This window comes from Wolffia australiana, chromosome 14, assembly GCF_029677425.1.
Source record: "Wolffia australiana isolate 7733 chromosome 14, ASM2967742v1".
Lineage (NCBI taxonomy): Eukaryota > Viridiplantae > Streptophyta > Magnoliopsida > Alismatales > Araceae > Wolffia > Wolffia australiana.
In genome coordinates this window covers 4,654,558-4,675,925 of record NC_135848.1, presented here as the reverse complement: position 1 = coordinate 4,675,925, position 21,368 = coordinate 4,654,558, and the positions used below count along the sequence as shown (strand labels likewise).

The 21,368-nt window shown below is 38.6% G+C and overlaps 1 protein-coding gene across 1 annotated transcript; it reads right to left on the bottom strand.

Annotated features, from left to right (window-relative positions):
• Window positions 1-15,248: 15,248 nt before the first annotated feature.
• On the bottom strand, window positions 15,249-18,179 carry APG1 (S-adenosyl-L-methionine-dependent methyltransferases superfamily protein). Its single transcript, XM_078585930.1, has 3 exons — window positions 17,467-18,179; window positions 16,338-16,644; window positions 15,249-15,534 (listed from the first exon to the last, which is right to left on the bottom strand). Exons 1-3 carry the CDS (start codon window positions 18,006-18,008, stop codon window positions 15,379-15,381), a joined length of 1,005 nt encoding a protein of 334 aa, XP_078442056.1. The 5' UTR covers window positions 18,009-18,179; the 3' UTR covers window positions 15,249-15,378.
• Between the last annotated feature and the right edge of the window lie 3,189 nt (window positions 18,180-21,368).

Sequence of the window (21,368 nt, the reverse complement as noted above, 5' to 3'; positions counted from 1 at the left end):
ATCATCTTCTCTCGCAGGAATCACAGCAATGGAAGAGACCCTTTCAGATGGGGCAGATGTCTTGGAGTCGTGTCATCTCCATCACAGCTCAACAGACTCAAGAAGGTACAAGAGTTCCAGATCACTAGGATTCATGGCAACACAGAGGACATGATTCAGAGAAACATACTGATGTTAGGGGATGCAAATTTTATTATCTTGATGACTCTTAGATTGTTCTGTAATCCATCATAATCAAAATCAGAATCAGAATCATAGGATAATTTCATTGAAGCATTTTATGAAGCACTAATCTACTATTGAGCATCTGTTATGGTTTTCCATTATTTTCTCTCAACTTTACCTTCTCAAAAATACTAAAAATCACTCATTAAAATATTTACCTATATTAGTCATATTATCATGCTATATGATATTCCCTAACCATGTATTAATTTATGTATACTTTGTTCTTAATTACTCCTACTATTCACTATCATTCATTCTCTACCTAAATTTTTATATTCCTCTAAACAATTAAAAATAAATTCTCTATCTATTTTTAAAAATAATATTGTTAATATCATTTACGACTATATTACTCTATAATATCTTCTCCTTATTTTTTTATCCCTTCTCCTACTAAACTATATAATAAATTTATTTTATTATTATTTGAATAATCCTACTTTCTATAATCTTAATTGATCTATTAGATATATCTATAAAGGCCAGTCCCTATGGAGACTACATTACTCCTATACCCACTTGAGTGAGTTATTTGTAGTACAAATTTTATTTTATTTACACAAACTAATTTACAAAGATACCAAAATTATCACCAAAATTTGCCTTTGTCGTGGGGATATTGGGAAATGAATTCTCCAATGATCCCCTTCATACATTGGAACTAACTAAAAGCTGGTATTAACCATACCGTAAGTCATTTAGGAATGTCACACAGACAAGTGATTATACAGATATGATAACTGGAAACTTCAAAGGTTACATGAGAGAGTTCAAATACTACTATCTTTTTAGAACACAAGGGGTAGGTTGGCAACCCATTGATGTAACATGATGGTCGAAATAGACCCCTTGTGTTACGCTCAGAAGATAGACGCTGAATGCAATGAAATGACATGAATTAACAAATATGATTTGAGAAATATTAATGAGAAATACGAAAACCGTCTGGTGACGTGAGATGCAGATCAATTGGAGACACGTGACGGGTTTTGACACGATCACACTCCCGATGACCCGTATAATCAATTAGAAGCTAACGGAGTTGGGGGTCGTCTCGTCTGCAAGCGTCCACACCGTCACCGAGAACGAAATTGATCCAACAACAGCAAGAATAAATTCTATCACAAAGAACAATGACTTTTCCAAGCTAGATTAAGATTCACTCGAGGCGACAAGCAATTTAGAGTCCAGCACTGAAAGACACAATTAACACTATAAGAAAAGGGGAAGAGGATAGATCCTGCTAGTTCGGTTTGGGTATCCTGACCAGGCGCAATCGACGGATACTGGTGAGTTCTCGTAGCTCTTGTGGTGTAGAAATCCTCGATCACACAGCAGAGGTGCAGTAATCGATCAACCGTCAAATATTCAGCTGCAAGAACCTATTGGCTGGAATAGTTGGCGTTGATGGGCTGTTGAGCATTTGGAGTGTCAACTGTAGGGAATATTCAGCACCCGCAGAGTTGGAACACCAGAGAAATGTTGGAGATCAGCAGGGCCGGATCACTTTCCGAATGATTGTAGAAGATGAACCGATAGCCTGGGACTCTGTGCCGTAACTTGGCTCTGTCGTGTCGTCAACCAGATAGTTGGCGAGTCGTGTCGTCGTTGAGTGTCAAAGAGGGCTCGATCGGTGATGTCGGTGTAGGAAGAGAGCGCAATCATTAAAGGAATAGTTGGAGAATGCCGCAGGAATTTGTTCCCAGCGGACGTCACAGATTTTATTTGCAGAAGATGCAGATGTTTTGCAGACGATTGGAAGTTTGACCAAAGGGAAGACCGGTGCCTCAACCAGGACTCGTTCGGCGACTGAGCGGTCCCACTCCAAGTAATAGGATATCGGCAGGAACGCGATGTAATCTGTCCTCAAATGTATTGAGAAACTGCTTGTCAGAAGGATCGACCGATTGCTGCTATTAACTTCACCCAATCGACCAAACTGGCGCTGGTGAAATCTGATAAATGGCTGGTTAGATCAGCCTTATGATCGTTGGGAGCCGATAATGACCGACTGTTCTGAGGTGGTAAAATGGACTCAATGGCGATGCCGTGTAGTTATAGTTTCAATCACCAGAATCCGAGTTTCATTTTTTCAGAGTAATCCCCATGGTCTTCTCCTCGCTTGATAGGCACGGCGGTTCAAATTAGGAATCAGTTGTAAATCCAGAAGCCAATGTAACATGAAAATATCTGCACGATGAGAAGGTCGAAGATCATTGATGTAGGCTGAATCCTATCGAGTATTTATGTAACCAGAAGTAGAAGCACCAATCAGAAATCTGCGATTGGTCAAAATAACACTGAGAAGGAACCAACTCGGCAAACTGGAAGTCCGTGATGCCTCCTTCAATGAAGAAATGTCGTCAAACAGGAATGCTTCTTCTTATTCACAAATAAAGTTGAACACAAAAAATAATTGCTAATAGACTGTAACGAGATCTGAATTCTTGAACACAATGACCATCCGCCTCCCACGTCCACCCTTCCTCCTTATTATAGAGAGGAAGTGGCAGTTGTGGGAAAACCTATTGGGCTTCCCCTTTAAAGGGATCTGTAGAGAGATAAGAAGCCCAGTATGGATTTCCTCCCCCTAAAGAAGATAGCTAATTCACAATTAAAAATATGAAAACACACGCAGGAGGACAGTACTCGCGCAGGAGGGGCCTTAGACAATCCAAAAACAATGAAAAGAAAAGAACACAAAGACATCTTGGCATGCTCCAAGATGACGCAGCTGTTGCTTCAAGCTTGATAGTGGAAGTGTTGGTTCTTCACGTCGGCTCTGGCTTGCGCAGGGGCTGGCAACGAGTCTAGAGGCGACTAGCTAGGTGGTCCTCCATCACCCATGGGCTGTAAAATTAACCTATTGATTGGGTTAAATTCATCATTAACTATATGATATACTTAGTTAATATATAAGGTTAGACAATTGCTGTAACAGGACCAGTCGATCGACGGGTCAGTTACACCACAGGGAAGAAATGGTTGTAAACGATCACAGTCGGAATGATGCGATGTTAAAGGAAATGAGAAGGATCCAAATACACGACAGTACTCAACTGCTGCCAACTAACTCATAAACCGCTAGAGGGACACAGAGGGGTCTAGGGGCCAGCCAGGCTCCCAATGACACGACGGATCACAAGTAGGGTTTGACGGTCCCGGTCCGGTTCAGTTTTATGGCATGGACCTAAACCGTACCTGAAGTTCGGTCCGGTTCCGGTCCGGTCTTGTTCGGTCCCAGTCCGGTTCGGTATCGAGGGTGGCGGAGGTGCAGGGGGGGGGGGGGGCAGAGGTGTTGTGCATGCGAAGCAGCGTCAACGAGCTTTGGGGTGGGTCATGGAAAGGGGAATGAGTACTATGTGGGATAGGATCTGGTCCGGTCCGGTTTTTTGGCATGGACCTAAACCTTACCTAAATTAGGTCCACTTCCGGTTCAGTCTTTTTTCGGTCCCGGTTCGGTCCGGTCCGACTGGTCCCTGGTCCATAATGTCAAACCCTAATCACAAGGAGGTGGACGTGCGAGATGGACAATTTCTGTTCGAACACGTAGATGTCGGCGACCTAATCTGATACCAAGAAGGTAACTCACACACTAGAATCGAAGGTGGCTAAACCTACAGCGGCGTACTCTAGAGGGACAAACAACGAGGACGACACTTGAACAGGTAACCATACTGCAATTAAGATGGGGTAGCGGGAGGAATCATACTTGATATTGGCGGCTTTGCTCTAAGCCGAGCGAGATCAAGGGCAAGGGCGACGTCCTGAGAGCAAAGGTGGTCACCCGCTCAACAGGCAAGATTCTGAGGGTTGGGTCTAGGTGAGCATCATGGCACCACGGTCAATGTCGAAGGGTACGTCCGGGTCAACCTGACCAGTCAGCGAGAAGACCAAAAGTTGCGTACGTCCGGCAGTGGCAAGCGTTCTGGTGGGTTCCAACGGCGACGGATCTTCGGGGGAACTTTGGGAGTCGCTTGATCGGATCAACACCGAAAGTTCCCATCAACTGACGCCCGGAGACGACGAGGCGACGGGGAACGTAGAGATCACGACAGATAACTGGATTGCTATGGGCGAGGGTGGAGCTGTGATGAGCTATCCTTCCGGCGGAGATATCAGATACATGTTGGAGGAGGGGCGGCAGCGACGGTGTTGATCAGCGACCTCCTGACAACAACGATTGCAGAGATCATGGCAGATAACTGGATGCCTAATTGCGAGGACGGAGTCGCAACGAGCAATGATGGCTGTGTGTCCTTCCGACGGCAATATCGGCTACACGTCGGAGGAGGGGCGGCGACATTGATCGGCAATCTCCTGGCTACGTTGATTCTAAAACAGATAGAACACCCCCACGTAGGGGAAAAGGGTCTCAAGGGGGGGGGGAGAAACCAAAGAATAACTCCAAAACTTAATCAAAGAAAATTCCACAAAAACTGTTTTAGGACACGTCATCCCTTATATAGGTAAGGGTGGGTGCCCTAGCAGGCCACTTAGGGGAAACACACATGGTGAGACGTTCCCCTAATGGCCCGGGTACCTGAAACAAAAGACATGAAAAATAAAACACGAGCCCAAAACACGGTGGCCCTCGTAAAAGTTCAACAAAAATAAAACATATGGTGACCGTCGAGGATGATCATCTTACAGGTTACTAGAAGCTCGTGTCCTACGTGTCGGCTCGGGCTTCTTGACGCGGTTGTCGGCACACCTGGGCTTGGTCCGCTCGATGGTCCCCCATCAACAATAAAGTTATTAACTAAATGTATCAGACAAATAAGAGTGTACTTTGGTACATGATGGGAGGCAAATTAGTGTGTTAATTTTTAAATGTCGTTGTAAATTTAATTTTCCTACTATCAAATAAATTTGATAAAATATAAAACTTACTCAAACATGTAGTGTGAGTAAGGTCGTCTCCACATGGACTGGCCTTTTGAGATGTATTCAATGATTGGGTTGTTATTTAATAGGAGTAAAAATAATAGAGATAATAAGTATAAGAAGAGATAAGTAATTAGTAGGTAGATACATTATTAAGATAATAAGATAACTAGAAAGGAGAGATCATATATTATATGTATATATATTTTATTGATACTAAAAATAATAAATAATTAAGAGATTAGATATTATATTGAAGAATGATAGTAATGTAGCTAGTGAAGAAGTAGAAGAGATGGATATAGTAGTAATATAATACTGATACAGATAAGAGGATATTTATTTTATTAATAGTAGGTTTTATTCTAGGTAGAAGAGAGGGATAATAATGATCACTATTAAGATTTAAGTATTTAGTTAAGAATAAGGATCTAGGATAATAATATGTGAGAAGTAGAAGGTTACTAAAGAAGAGTAGTTATTTTAATAAGAGGAAGGAAAAGAAGAAGAATAGAGAAGAAAATTATAGCTAGGGAGAGATTTAAGTAATTATCTAAATATTATATAACTAAGTAGATAGGTATAAAGAGATGAAGAGAGTATATTTTTATGGAATTTTATAGATGTGTACTTAGTTATTATATAGTTAATATGTGTTTTTTATATTTTTTTTATATTTTTTTATAGATTTTTAGGGTTAAATTTTAGAGGTACAATGGTGGTTTTGTCGAACACCTAGAAGGTGTTCGACCAAATTCCCAAGAGAGGGTCGAAATCAAATAGATGTATAATCTATTTAATTTTTATATGCTTTTTTCTGTATTTTTTGTAGGTTTTATAGCCAAAAATTGGGGATAAAAGGGTATTTTTATCGAACGCCCGGTAGAAGACGGAATAGGGGGGATAATAAAGTTAATTTGTATAACTTATGAAATTCGAATAGTTTTCATCAAACACACAAGATGTTCGATGAAATGCCCAAACCAAATCACATAACAAATTTTAATCGTAATGAACAAAATCAATCATTGAACTAACTTGATTTAATTTCAAATGGTTTATCAACATAATTGCAATAACAAAGAACAGCAAAATTACCAGATCCGCCCTGATTTGAAGAATGAGAGTGGTGGAGCCAATCGCCGCCGCCTAACATCAGTTTATGGGTTCCCTTGCTCTTCTCCTCCGTCTTGGCGCAGATCCAAGGCTCCTAGATCTTCCTTGAAGCCTTCCTCGGTGTCCACAGCCGTTGGCGCTGTCACAATGTCACAACTTGCTTCCAAACGCAGAAGGGATCTCCACTGCCGCTGAGGGCTTAATGTTCGAAAAATGGTTGAAATGGGAGCCTTCGGATCCCCTTTTGTGGCTTGGGACCTCCCAAGCCGTATGATGGAGGCGGACAACCCTGGAGGCCCTCCCAGGCTGTTGGATGGCCTTGTAGTCTCCACCAACTATCGCCTGGCCAACAGCGTCGATGACCAGGGATGAAATTGGACAGAACTGCCCCTGGCCATTCAATTACCCTAATCTAGGTTCACGGTTATGAATAAATCATAACCGTGGACCCATATTAAAATGGTGTACCCGCTGAGTCCACGTCATCTTGCCCCGTCAGCCCTGTCAATGCCTTCCTCTCTTTTGATTTTCATACAGGGGGCCCGTTATTCACCTCAGCCTTTGCAGCCAATTAGAGCCCTAGAAAATAAATAAAAGTCAACTAAATGAGCGAAGCAGATCTCACCGTCCGATCTTCTTAAATATGATTGGACAGATGAGATCAACTATGGATATTTAAAATAGCCCGATATGACACGAGCTTCGGGCCGCGTTGGCTCGAAGCTCAGTCAGACTTCTTTCTGTTATAGTGGGTCGTGATCACACTCTTGCCCATCGCCCAGCCCGATGTGAGTGCAAAGTACATTATGGCACTTATATAAATCTTGGCATGTACCATAGAATGAATAAAAGTGCCATACCTTTCCTTTGTATCGCGCACTTGATACCTATATGTGGGCCTATACGGGCTCTGTGCTTTCCTTGTCGCCATTTAGGCTGGGGGCGGGCTTGAGGGCCCTGCGCTCGCTTGCCCGTGGCTGCCTTGGGCACTGATGCTCCTGGTTGGCTCCTGGCTGGCTCAATAAACATTTTTATTTTTTCTTTCTTCTTCATTTAATTCCCTCTATTTTGTTCTCTCTATTTATTTCTTGAACTTTGACTTCTTCCCTAGAAAAAATATAACTGACATACTAGATAGAGCATTAAAAATTACATTGTCTTAAACATATTTTTTCTAAGAAATTATTGAGTTTGTAAAACATGTATAAAAATGATATTAAAATGCATTTTTTATCACATGCTTTATTTAGTGGATGAAATGCAAAATTCTTATAAAGTTTAAGATAGTACACACAAAATGTTTTCAAAATGACTTTTAAATATGTATCATTCCATGTCCAATTTTGGGTCTACCAGTACATACACTTAAATCATAAATAAGTATAAACAAAGGGGGCCCGCATTTTAGATGTCGTACCAACCAGACATCGGCACCCCCTTTTTTTTCCCTTCTACTCTTTCCACTCCTCCCACTTGAGTGTCTTGGTAGTGAGAAGATCTACATCATATTAAAGAATATTTGGAGAACAAGATGTTTAAATCCATCTTGCATCAATCACGATAATAAGTCTAGAATAGCTTGAAGAAACTTTTCCAAGGAGCAAGTCATGGATGGAATAAATTCCGGACAAGGTAATAATTTTTTTTTTTGGATCTATGAATTCTGAACCTTATTACACTCTTTGTGCATGAAAATATGTTTACAAGCATTGAATGAACCCAATACTTCTGCCTTTGAGTTTTTCATTTTTAAGTTTCTATTATAACATTAATTTTTAAATATGTTTTCACTTTTTGAATATCCAACAATGTCAAAGTATTCAACTCATATAAAACAACTTTTTTATAAATAGAAGAACTTTCAGATAGAGAGATAAGAACCATGTATAAGATCATGTGGGAGAGTTCATCTCTAAAAGTGAGATAATGCTTACATGGGGATGCCATTGAAATGGTTTGTATGAATCGATTGTCTGGATACCCTCATACTTCATATCCCATATATACGTATCATTTGAAGAAATCTATGTAAAATTTAAAATTGACACACCATGATTGGATTTGAAATTTCTATTCTTAGTTTGATCATATTGATTTATTGGAGCATGCAAAAATCCCTCTTTGTTTTTTAAAAAATTAATGTTATTTTTTGTGCTCGTTTATTTATATTATATTTTGGTTCTTGAACTTATTTCTCTCATTGCTTATTTGCATCAAGAACAGGGATTCAAGATCTTATAGTAACCGATAAATTATTAGTTATTAGAATGTTTCCCACAGCTTAGAACCTTGTCTTGTTACAATCCAAATGTATTCCCAAACACAGCATATTGCAAGTATACTAGACGTCCTTGTTGCTTTCTATTCATCGTGAAACCTTTAAACTATATGATGCTCCAACATATGACATTAAAATATTGTGAATGATATATATAAGAAGAGACAATATAAGGAAGGTAGTGCAATGAATGATGAAGGCAAATTGTGTTATTATTTTTAACATCATTGTAAACTTAACTTGCCAAAATAAAATAGAAGTTTTGATTATAGAGAAATAACCATATATATAGATATATAGTGGGAGTGAGGTGATCTCCACACAGACCGGCCTTTAGAGATTGATATAGTGTTTGAATTAGGTTTAGGGAAAAGAAGGTAAAGTGAGTGATAAGAAGAATTGTGTATATAGTAATATAATGCGAGTCATGAATTAAGAATAAAGATATGGTAGCAATAATGTGGAGGATAAGTAGTAAGTAGAAATAAGTGGTAATAGTTATAAAGACATTGGGGAAGCAAGAGGTCAAATGTTTTTAAGAGAAGATATTAATTATGTTATTTTTAGAATTAATATTCTTATTAATATTAGAGATAGTAAGTAAATGATAAAATGAAATTAGTTCGGAGTATATTTGGATGAAGGATAGCAAGATAGGTAGTGGAACATAAATTTTTGGATTTTAATTAAGATTTATAAGAAATAAGGTGTAGAGTGATGGTAGATGAGATACTACTCTTAGTACAAAATATTTTATGTACTATATTTATTTCAAGTGATCTTTATGTTATATGTATGTTAATTGAGATAGATATAATCTTTGAGGAAATATGATTATTCAGTTGGGTATTGAATATGGACTTCTATTTTAGTAAGGTAAAAGATGAAGAAGAGAGTGGGAAAGGGGTTAAGAATTAGGATAAATAGGGGAAAGATATTATCTAGATATACATATATGAATGAGGCAGAGGAAGCCACACACGCACACACACAGATATACACACACAAGCACACACACACACATATATATGTATATATATGCATATATATGTGTATATGTGTGTGTGTATGTATATGTATGTATATATATATATACATATGTATGTATATATACATATATATGATAAGAGATTAAGATTAATTGAGATATGTAGTGAATATATTTTGTTTAGTTTTAAAAGGGTTTAATGAATTAGTTTGAGAGGGAGAGAGGAATATAAGATAATGGGAGGATATAAGAGTGATTAAGAGGTGAATATTTATGTCATTATATGTTTATGGGTAGCTTAGAATGTTATAAATATAGTTTTTATAAATACATATATTTAATAAGTATTTTTAAAATATTTTTAGGAGGTGAAATTGGGGAAATTTTGTGTAAAATACTTGATGCCCAGTACTTAATACCTCAAGGAGTCTGCAATTTGAGATGTCAATGAAATGAAATTATACTTTTGTCTCGATAAAAATTATATGTAATCAAATATGTTCATGAACTATTTTTTGTCAGATTAGATAAGAAGGTTACTAGATCCACTCCAGTTTAAAAAGCAGGGTTGGGGACACTGATGGCCGGCCCCTAACCTCAGTGTGTGACTTCTCTTCTCCTGTGTGCTGGTGCAGATCTTCATCATCATGAAACTTCTCTGGTGCTATCATGGAGCTCTCAAACTAGTATGAGGCTGTCACGACCTGGGATCAGCTAAGACACAACCGAAAGGGTTTCCGCCGTGATTTGATTCCTGTGATGCGAGATGCTATAGTTAGGCATAAAAATGGCCTTAAAGGTTTGAAAGATAACCTCTCTTGACCCTCAATCATGTAGTCTAATCCCTTGGGCTATCCAATCCCCCATTTGATGGGTCCAACAGCTGTGATTAAGTCACAACCGTGGACCCCTCTCTTATGGTGTGCCCACTTTTTGCCACATTGTCTACCTCGTTAGCTGCCTTGTCAGCAGTTGACTCTGTTATTGGTTTGTTGGATGCCCTATCGTTATCATTGGTAGCTGCCACTTATAACTCAGCCTGTCATGACCTGAGCTTCGAGCCGGGGTGACTGGAGTCCTGATCATCAGTTCCTTTCTTATTTCCTTGAGATTATGGTCCGTAAGGCTGCAATCCTTCTCCTCTCATGTCGGCTCGACTAGCGTTGGGCTAAAATAAATCCATTAGAAGCTATAACATATAAAAATGTTGACAAACAAGAGTGGTTAATTAATTTTGATTGACAAGTCAATCAAAATAATATAAACACTTCCCCTCTCGTGTGCATGTGTGAGCCACATGAAATTGCATTGGGCCTTATGTGTTGTGGGCCATTGGTGGGCTTTGTGTGGGTGTCCTTGTGGTGTTGCTTTTCATTTTCCACTTGCACGCTGGGTAATTGTCAATTGCGGGAGGCTTGAGCATTCTACGCTTGCTTACGTGCAGCTGGCCTGACTACTGTTGTCATTTGCACTTGGTTACTTTAAACAACATATTTTTCTCTTTTTTATTTTAGTTCAGCCCTTAAAAATTTTCAATACCAATGTGAGAGATAATTAAATACATTAGAAGTAATATTTTTTAAGCATATTTTGAATGAGAATTTATGGGCACGAAAAATTAAGTATGAAATGAAAATTATGTATGAAATAACTTGTATTAAAATTTTTTGATTTAACCAAATGGCAAGATTGATGAATGAAATGAGAATTCATATCAAAATGAAGATAATATCAATAAAATTATGCCAAAATGATATTAAGATGTGTATTGTTTCATGTGTCATGTTGGGTTCGTCAATGAAATCATTGGTCATCATAATTGGACATAGAGCAAAGAGTTTAAGGATGATTTCCCAATCGATCAGCCCTAAATAGAATGACTTATTAGGTTTCAATAGTTGACTATAAGCTATGTTGTTCTAAGAGTGTCATGAGAATAACATATTATACTTACCTTGCAAATGATAACATAACTTTTCCATGGGAGGGTTGATGAACCCCTTGTACGTCCTAGAGCTCTAGATGTAGCTTGGCACCAAACATGATGAAAACTTAACATATTTCTTAGATTGTATAGATAATTATTTTATTAAAACTTATGTTTTACTTAATTAATTATCTTAGCAAATGTTGAGTTATTAGGCTTAGAAATTCATTGACTAGACTGACACATGGGCCTAGAGAGTCTCATGCAAAAAAATTATCAGAGGTTGGTGGATATACTTAAGTATAAGATGAAGGTTTAATTTTTTTATGAATAATTCTCACTTAAGGAAAGAAGCCCCAAACAAAAAATATTCCCCTTATAGTATTTATTTGGGAATCCCTCCTTCTACATCTCCTTATAGCCTTCCCCTCCTTGAGCAACTAGAATGGGAATAAGATCATGTTGGATGAAGGGTATGCATTATAAACTAGAAGTTGATGAAATCTAATGTGCCAATGAACGGACGGATTGGTTTAGAGGCTAAAAACTTCTAAGGCTAAGGCTTAGAGATGACTCAGTCCAGCAATGAGGTGATTTTATATAAGGTCATTTTATTCACATTTTTTATTTTTTTTAAATGTCTGATATGATTATATCTTAATGTTTTATGCGTGAATCGTCTTTCACTTGTTGATCATGGCCACAAAACCCAACTTGTATAACTATAAGTAAACCAAAATTTTTCATTTGTAGTAAATAAGGAATATATGCACCAACCTTCTAAAGAATACTTAAAACTAGTAAAACACTTAAATGGTACTGTTGACCATGGTTATTTATTTGAATGTAATTCTAACTCTACCTTCAGCTTATTTCGTGATGTAGTTTGGGCAGGTAACATGGATAGCGGACGTTTAACTACAGGTTTAAAGACAATTTTTCAGCCGTTATATCTAGGATACTGGAAAATTTTCTGTTCAGTACTCACTAGATTAATAATAGAGACTGAGTGTAAGTTGATAGCAAGATCCATGACTGACCTCACTTTGGTTTGATCACTCATATAATAACTAATCGTCCAATTAAAAAATCATCCATCCCATGGTGGGAAAATATGTGAGCCACCTATTTCATTAAGAATCATGTGTATTACATGCAAATAAAATACACAGAAATAGATTTCCACTTTGTTTGTGAGAAAGTAGAAGCTTAAAAACATAATGTCAAGTATACATAAAAAAGGGCCAATGACTATGCATGCCAGAAAAGGCATTATTAAATCAATAGTTAACAGTTATAATCCAAAATTCAACAAAGTACCTACACTGAGTGTTTGGTTCTAGGGCCTTGATTGACATGAAACTAAGATGGTCACTCATCGGAATACTTCAAATGGAATAGAATCAGATGTTTAAACATGAAAGTCTAATCATCTTGGCAGGGATTGGTTTCATAATTTTGTTGTTCCTCAAGTGAAACATATTGAGCTTCTCTAGGGTGGTGCTTCAAGACATACCCACACAATACCTAGAGAGAATCAAATCGCTCTATATCTATCATCATTGCTATCAACCCACCCTCATTGTTATGTCATTCCAATCACATCAGGAGTGGAAAGGAGCCAAGATGAAAAGTGAGAAGAATGGTTGGCTCCAAAAGAATTCTAACCTAAGTGGATTTCACTTTGGTCTTATTATTTTTATATTAAATGATAAGATTTGATTCAACATATTAAACATTGAGTGTATGTTTTGAAGTAAAAAAGACCAATTGGGGAGTGGCCTCCAAGGCCCATGTATCATTGTGGTTAACGGCTCTAACAGTCCAATAAATTATATTGGTTAAAGTAATTCACTGTCTGTATCAATCTATAGATTATGTAATCACAAACTAATTAAACCCAATTAATAGTTTGAATTCCTAGCAAGTGGGGTGTCAAGCTACAAATCGTACTCCAGAAGATAAAAAGGATTATGACGAGTCTCTTATGGAACCTTCAATTGTGAATTTCTAGCTTGTGGGATGCAAAGCTAAAGGTTGTACTCTAGAGCATACATAGGAGTGTAATGACTCTTTAATTGGTTACCTTGTACATATAATCCCTTATCCACTTGATACTCCTAGGATGACTTAGCGTATTTTCAATTGTCAAACAATAATCCGTTATCCTAGTTAGTCATGATGCATTGAGAAATCATATGAGAACTTTTCTTTGATATTCTACTACATTACTTCTTCTTCCGTTAGTTGTCTCATCTTATACCAAGGACAGAAAATTCCATCTTGACAACTCAACCATCTTTGTGAACTTGTTGCTGCCCTGAGCTAAGACCATTTAGAACTTTGTGTATAGGAACTCATAGGTCCAGTCATATTACAACTATCCATCAGTTTGTAGCATTTTAAATCAAAGGAATGCTTTAACAACTAGCAATCTAGACATACCAGATAGTATATCAACTAGCAATCACCCTAATTGGTAGTGTGATATTATATCAACTAGCAATCTAGACATATTAATTTCATTTACTCTTTCCCATTATCTATCCTTAGTGTCCCCACACTAATGGCTATAGGATTGGCCATACCAGATAGTATTATCCTATCCAAATAATCTCAACATCACTCTTTTGTATCCTTCAAATAAGAATATTTAGAATATATGTTTAAAGATAGTGACCTCCATATTGTTATATTGTCTGAATTCACTTAGTCATATGATGCTTTCATAGACTTTATTGTAATAAAAAAGGAATTATAATGAATATATTGTATCAATCAACATTGAACAAGATATACACCATTAAACTTGTCTAGAGTGTTAAGACAAACAACTCAATAGTCAACGATGGTCAATAGAAACTTCAAGAAGACATCAAAGATCGTGCAAATAATTTGAACTTACCCAGTTAACTGTTCCACATTGCCCTTGCAATAGCTGTAAATACCCATTGAATAATATGCATCTTTACTACTTGTTTGATATTGGCATACTCATTTTTATTTCTCCTTTTGTACCTATGTTCTATCTTCTCATCTCTCCGATTCAATTATAGGTGAGCAGTACTATTTAAGAATGAAGAAACATACGATGGTGTCAGTTTACCTTGGGGACGGATGATAAAGGGAAACAAGGAAAAAATGGAAACAAAAGGAAATAATTGACACTAATAGTCAATGATCACAAAATAAAACAAGGGAACAGTTAACAAAAGAAGTGTCGAATTGGATGGCTTCAGCTTCCAGATCTTTCTCTCTTCAAGTCAACTCATTCATACATGCATCCAAAGCGCTTCTCCATTTGTGGAAGAGAGAAATATTGTGGCAAATGCAAATAGTTCATGACATCAGAATGAATCATGGTAGTATACTAAATAAAAGTGTGGCAATGACCTGGTTCAACTTTGAGCTCTCTCCCTCTCTCTGTCTAAGGAAGATAAATTATTTTTATGGGCAAGAGGGATATATCATGAGAACCAGAAAAAAACAAGGTAGTATTATTACAGAAAAGTGTGGCAAAAAATAACTGATTCCTGACAACAGAAGACTGCATTAGAGTGCGCTGAAGAACGCCATCTTGGCCTGCTTAAACTTCTCTGTCCATCTCTAAAAAAGAGTGAAAGTATTCACATTGGCATGTGAAGAAGTTCCTCACAAAAGGAAAGAGAGAGGTTCCTCAGAGAAAGAGAGTTAAAGGATGGAGAGAGAGATGAAGGATGCATCGTGCAATGATAAAGGAGGAGACGGAGAGATGAAGGATGTGGAATGGAGAAATAAGGGATGTAGAGAGAGGGATGAAGGGTGTAGAGTGGATAGATAAGGGATATATCCAATGCAAATATTTCATGATAACAGCAGGAAACAAAGGTATGCACTACACAAAAGTGCCATGTTAAGCCCTTGGGATTCTATCTTTCTCTCTCTTCATTATCTCTCTACAGAAGATGAAATCATTCATATGGGCATGCCTTTGGGAAAGATCTGGTCCTTGAGCCACATGTAGATGGGCACGAGCACGTAATACGCAGCTGCGATGGTGCCAAGGAGGAAGCGGAAGAGGAAAGAGATAGGATTTACAGGCTTGCTCACATCCTCAGCCTTGGGCCCCATCTGCAGCAACCACATTCCACAGGGTCAGCAGCATCATCCAGAATAAAATCTCAATCCAAAATCAACGTTCATGAGACGGGTCAAACTTTAGATTTTCCATAAAAAATTTTAGAAAAAAAATTTGACCAAATGACCCCTCTGCTGATTGAACATAACAAATAAAGCTTCAGGATTTTCACAAATGAAAGCCAGAGAGAGAGTGGGAATCCCCAGAAAAATATCCAGGTCAATGTTTTAACTCTTAGATCAACAGATGAGATAAGGGTGAAATGTAAAATGATTCCAAGACTTGATTATTAATTTAGGATTTATTTGAAATCAAAATAAAATCCCCAAATTTTGCAGAAAATAGAGAAATGCAAAATAAATTCAGACGTGTAATTCCATAAAAGTCCATATGAATGATTCAGACGTGTAATTCCATAAAAATCCTTATGAATGATTCAGATGTGTAATTCCATAAAAGTCCATATGAATGATTCAGACGTGTAATTCCATAAAAGTCCATGTGAATGATTCAGACGTGTAATTCCATAGAGACAGGTCGGGGTAAATAGCCAAATTATTCTGGGTCACACACAGAAATTAAACGAAAATAATATTTTTCAACCGGCTGAACTACTCTGGAACAATCTTTCCTGTCAACGAATCAGGTTTATCAGAAAATAGGTTCATATTTTTTAAAAAGATATCTATAACTGAGATGAATACACTTGGATATTAAGTAACCAGGGTAAGTCAAAGCAAATAGTTTCAAAAAGATAAAATTGACTAATATGCCCCAAAGCAAATAGAAAATTTACCTGCAGGGGCGACTCTCCTCTCTCTCTCTTCACACCGGATACAGAACAACCCATGATCAAACCATGGCGGCGAACACCGCGATACCACTTGGGGCCAATCCTCTTCAGCTTCACATCGTGAAATCCGGCTTTTTTGAACCACTCGATGTACTCCTCCTCAGTGGGGAAGAGCATCCACATGTCGGCAAAGAAACGCGAGAGCCAGAACGTGGGATAAACTGGGCCAATCAGACAAGCTCTCCCTCCAAGCCTCAAAACCCTGTATGCCTCCTTTATCCCCCTCTGCGGGTCAGGCCAGTACTCAATACTGAAAACGGTTCAAAACAAACATTAATACTGTCAAATTTTTCTTCAAAAAAAAAAAAAATACTGTCAAAATCCATGCAGAACTTCAGAGGCAGTGGGAGCAGGAGTAGAGAGAGACTAAACAGGAGTAGAGAAAGAAGATGATTGTCTGCAAACACTAAAGAGGAGTAGAGAGAGAGAGAGGAGTAAATATAGAGAAAGATTATGGAGCAGGGAAATGAGGATTTCATCAGGAACAGAGCTTTCGAAAGTCCCCACCCAATCTCAAAGTAATTCCGAGGAAGAAAAGGAAATGTGGTACCCGTCAGAGGTAATAAAGATGGATAAACACTCATTCCAAAAAGAAAACAAAGATTCAATAAAACCGAAGATGGGCACCGATAGAGAGAAAAAACAGGGTCGATGAATGAAGAATTCAAGCAAGAAAGATCGAAGAAAACTCACAGTAGAACTGAAAACTTAGATCAAGAACGGTGCATGTACTTATTCTATCCGGTTCTCCACGAAGATAGAGAAAAACATTATCAAGAAGAACATATTGTCGATCATTTTCAAAAGGAAGTGAAGATGGACGAATACCCAATTCAAGCGAGAAGGATACAAGAATAATCTGAAAAACTTATCCTTGATCTTCTTCAGAAAGGAAGTAAAGATTGAAGAATACCCATTACAAGCAACAAAGATCGAAGAACTTATCATTGAACTTCCCCAAAGGGAACTAACAGTTGATTGATACCCAATTCAAGAAAAAGAGATAGAACAACAAACTCAAGAGCGCAGAAGAATTAAACCAAGAAAAATCAATGGGTCAGTAAATGGGTACCTCCCAGCGGAGACATAACGGTCAAAAGTGTCTGTAGGGAAGGGGAGATCCTCGGCATCGCCTTCCATGATAGTACATTTCTTCAGAGGCTCTTTCGCCCTGGCCTTGGCGAGCTGGTGAGGAGACTGGTCAATAAGAGTAACATTCTCCGGGGCGATATGCTTAATAATTCCCAAAGTAGTAAACCCAGTTCCACCGCCAACATCCACAGTCTTCAATCTACTATCATACAAATCGGCAGGCTCCAGGGCATCATCTCTCATGTCCTCAGTCCAATGGCCCGGATTGATGACATGATCATACACAATGGAGAGAAATCTGTAGAACCAGAAGGCCTCCTTCTTGTGCTGGATGAACCTCGGCTGAGAGGCCGGCCTGGAAGAAGAAATACTGCATCTGGGCGAGGAAAATTTGGATTTTTGGATCTTGGGCAAGCATCGAACGTAGAGAGAAGAAGAACCCACGAAGCCCAGCCCAGATGGGGTGTTCTCCCCCCTGAATCTCAGATTCTGGGCTCCGCTCAGCATGTAGGAGGAAGCCATGGCTCTCTCTCTCTCTCTCTCTCTCTCTCTCTCTCTCTCTCTCTCTCTCTCTCTCTCTCTCTCTCTCTCTCTCTCTCTCTCTCTCTCTCTCTCTCTCTCTTCTCTCTTCTCTCACTCTCTTTAGAACAGAGGTGGGTGGGAAAAGAGAGAGCGTGAAGGAACAAGCGCCACAAGATTGAGCAGGGGTGGGAGATTGGTGGGGATTTCCGCCGGTGTGTATTTGTGGCCTGGATTTATGGACAGTCTCTCCATATGGGTTCATCATCGTCTTTGTCATTATCAGCCATTGGATAGTGACGGGTGGGTCGAGGGGGAATTCACGGCCGTTGCTTGCTCCACGTGTCTCTATTTTTGAATGCACAGAGGTTCGGACTTTGATGGATTTTGATGGACACATGTAGGGAACTGCACGCCAGGGACGTGCCGGCCCGGACGTGACGGGACGGATGATGAACGGTGACTGAAGGGTACGTGACGAGGATTTCTTCATGTTTGCATCCCGTCACACGTCCCAGGTTTTTGAAAAAATTTGTCACATTCCCGTCACGCGTTACTGCAGGTGTCGTCCCGTCACCAGACGGAGTCACCGTCCCGTCATGTCACCCGTCCAAGGACCTCCATCACCATCACTGTTATTTCGTCACGGTCATCGTCATGGGCCAAGAATTTTGTCACCGTCACCATCATGTCATCCGTCACGGTGACGTCACTATGACGTGAGACGTGACGGATGATGTCTGTGGTTGCCTAGACACAAGTCACAAACTGGTCTACTTGAGGTAGCCCAAGTTTTCTCCCACTCAACCCAGTATCTTCACCATGACCACCAGAGGTTATTTCTATGTTCTTTAATGCAGAGAGGTTTGGTTTTTGATGGATTTTGAAGTCACAGACTGGTTCACTTGAGATAGTCCAAGTTTTCTCTTATTCAGCCCAATAGCTTCTCCATGACCACCAGAGCTTATTTATTTGTTCTTGAATGCAGAGAGGCTTGGATTTTGATGGATTTTGAAGTCAAAAACTAGTTCACTTAAGCTAGCCGAAGTTTTGTGGATGATGATACTTTTATTTTTTGTTTATTTGCTATGGTAATTTATCATTTTGTTTTTTTGCTATTTCATTTCATCTGATTTCGGGTATACTAACAGATTTTCCATTCACTTACGCAGTCAAATAAAAAAAGAATCCTGGCCCTCTGTTTTAAAAAAAGCAGTAGCTAAAGCAAATCTAAAGCTTAGTTGCCTTTTGCTTATTATTCTTCGCCAATGGGTTGCTTGGTACCAAGCAACCGATTAGTAGTAGCTCTTTAAAAGTATATATAAGAGTAGCCTCTTATGTTGAAAGTGGTGTAAGAAGCATGCTATCCTCTTTGTCTTGAACAAAAATAAAGGTAAATAGTGAAGTGTATATATAAGATGCGAAGTGTTGCCGGCCTTTGAAAAAAGTAAGTGAGAAAAGAAAGTGTACATCTTGAAAAAAAAGTAATGAATGCAAATAGAAAATATGACTGATTGAATGAAGTGACTGGAGTTGCAATGCAGGTGTCTCGTGCTAAATAACAATGGGCCACAAACACCTTTGGAGATGGTGAAGACCTTCTTTTAGAATCTCTCTTCCTTCCTTTTAAAAATGAGGTGCTCTCTATAGGGTTTGGCATATAACACTTGATTTACTATATTTGAGGTCTGTCTTTTACAAGGGATCAAAGCTCCCCTCCACTTTTTTTATCTTGAAGATAAAAAACCTACGCCCCTAAAGTCACGCCAAAAGTGGCTCTCGTTCTATTAAAGCCAGAGCAAAGTTCACCCTCCCTAAATAGGGGGAAGATGTAAGGGCAACCATTCATAATAGAATGCAAGCCGTGTGTGGAAAAAATCTTATCCCAAACAGCTGGCATTTCAAGAATGGAGAGTGATTTACCCCAATAGAAGAGGATTTGGCTTATGGGGAACCTATGATGAAATGAAATAAAAAAACCTATGATGCATGAGAGCTGTGTGAATGAGTCAAATGGTCCATGCTACTAAAACACTTTACACTCATCATGATTTCATATATAAGTACAAAATTTGTCGCACCAGGAGCACGAAAAAGTGGTCCAAGTGAAGGGACCAGCACATAGTATTAGAGGTTCATGATGAATTGAAGGCCAAAACTAGTGTAAAATGTTGTACGGAGGAGGTCGTAAATAACAAGACATCAAGTTGCTTTGGCAGATGTTAGCCCTTGAGGGGATGAACAGAAGGAACAAAGGATGGCATTGGTTGGCTTCACATTGACTTGCCATGCAATTGGTTGATATTGATGTGTGGAAGGATGTGTAAATGTGTGATGCAGAGAGAGGTGCCCTATGCTAGTACATGTATCATTTTTTTTTTTTGCTAGTAAATGTATCATCAAGCCATGGACAACAAAGTTTTTGAGAGGATGAGGGTGGAGATCAGGCCTACATTGTTGGGTTATGAGACTATGGTTTGGTACATGGAATGAATTTCAATGTAGTGGATGCTAAATATTAATTCATAATTGATCTCTAAAACACAAGACATAGAAGACCTTCTAGGGAAAGTTTTCCACCCTTAGCTTTCTTCTAGGGAGAGCCTCTTCAACCCATCACATTGCTTGACTTCTAGAAGTATCCATGTGACTACAAGATTTCTAGATCTCCTCTCCTTATTTACCACTTATTCTTGAAGAACTTACAGATCTTTTCACCATGAAGGAGTGCTTGTGGAGAGAGTGGAGAAAATAGAGAGAATAAGGGGGGGGGGGGGCGCGGGAGGCAGGGACAGATTTGGGTGGCATGGGCACCTAAATTGGGTGCCCTCATTATTTGTACTTATTAAGAATTGTCATTAAAGTATTTATTAATAAATTATATCTTCCAATGTCCTTTAGTCTTAAGTGTGTGACCCCCTAGGCTCATATATCAATCTGGTTAATAACTTTAAAGGCAACCTTATTAATTAATTGATTAATTAATCAATGACTGATCTAATTTAATAGATAGATTAAGTTTCTAGCTTGTGCGGTACCAAGCTACACCTTGTACTCTAGAAGATATAACTCACTTATGGAACCTTGTTTCTCCTCACTTACCATACATGTATTATCATTTGTCCATGCAAGATTCCCAAATGACTTAGGGTATGGTTAATCTGTCATTTGGTTAGTATTGATGTGTAATGGGACCACTGGGGAAACCTCCTCTAATATCCTCACTAACCTGGCCATGAATTTATTGGCATCATCTTTTTTGAGTCAATCTCCTCCTGTACCGAGGGCAGACGATCTCGTCTAGACCACTCAATCACCTATGTGTACTTCTTAATACATCCAAGCTAAGACTCATTTGAATCT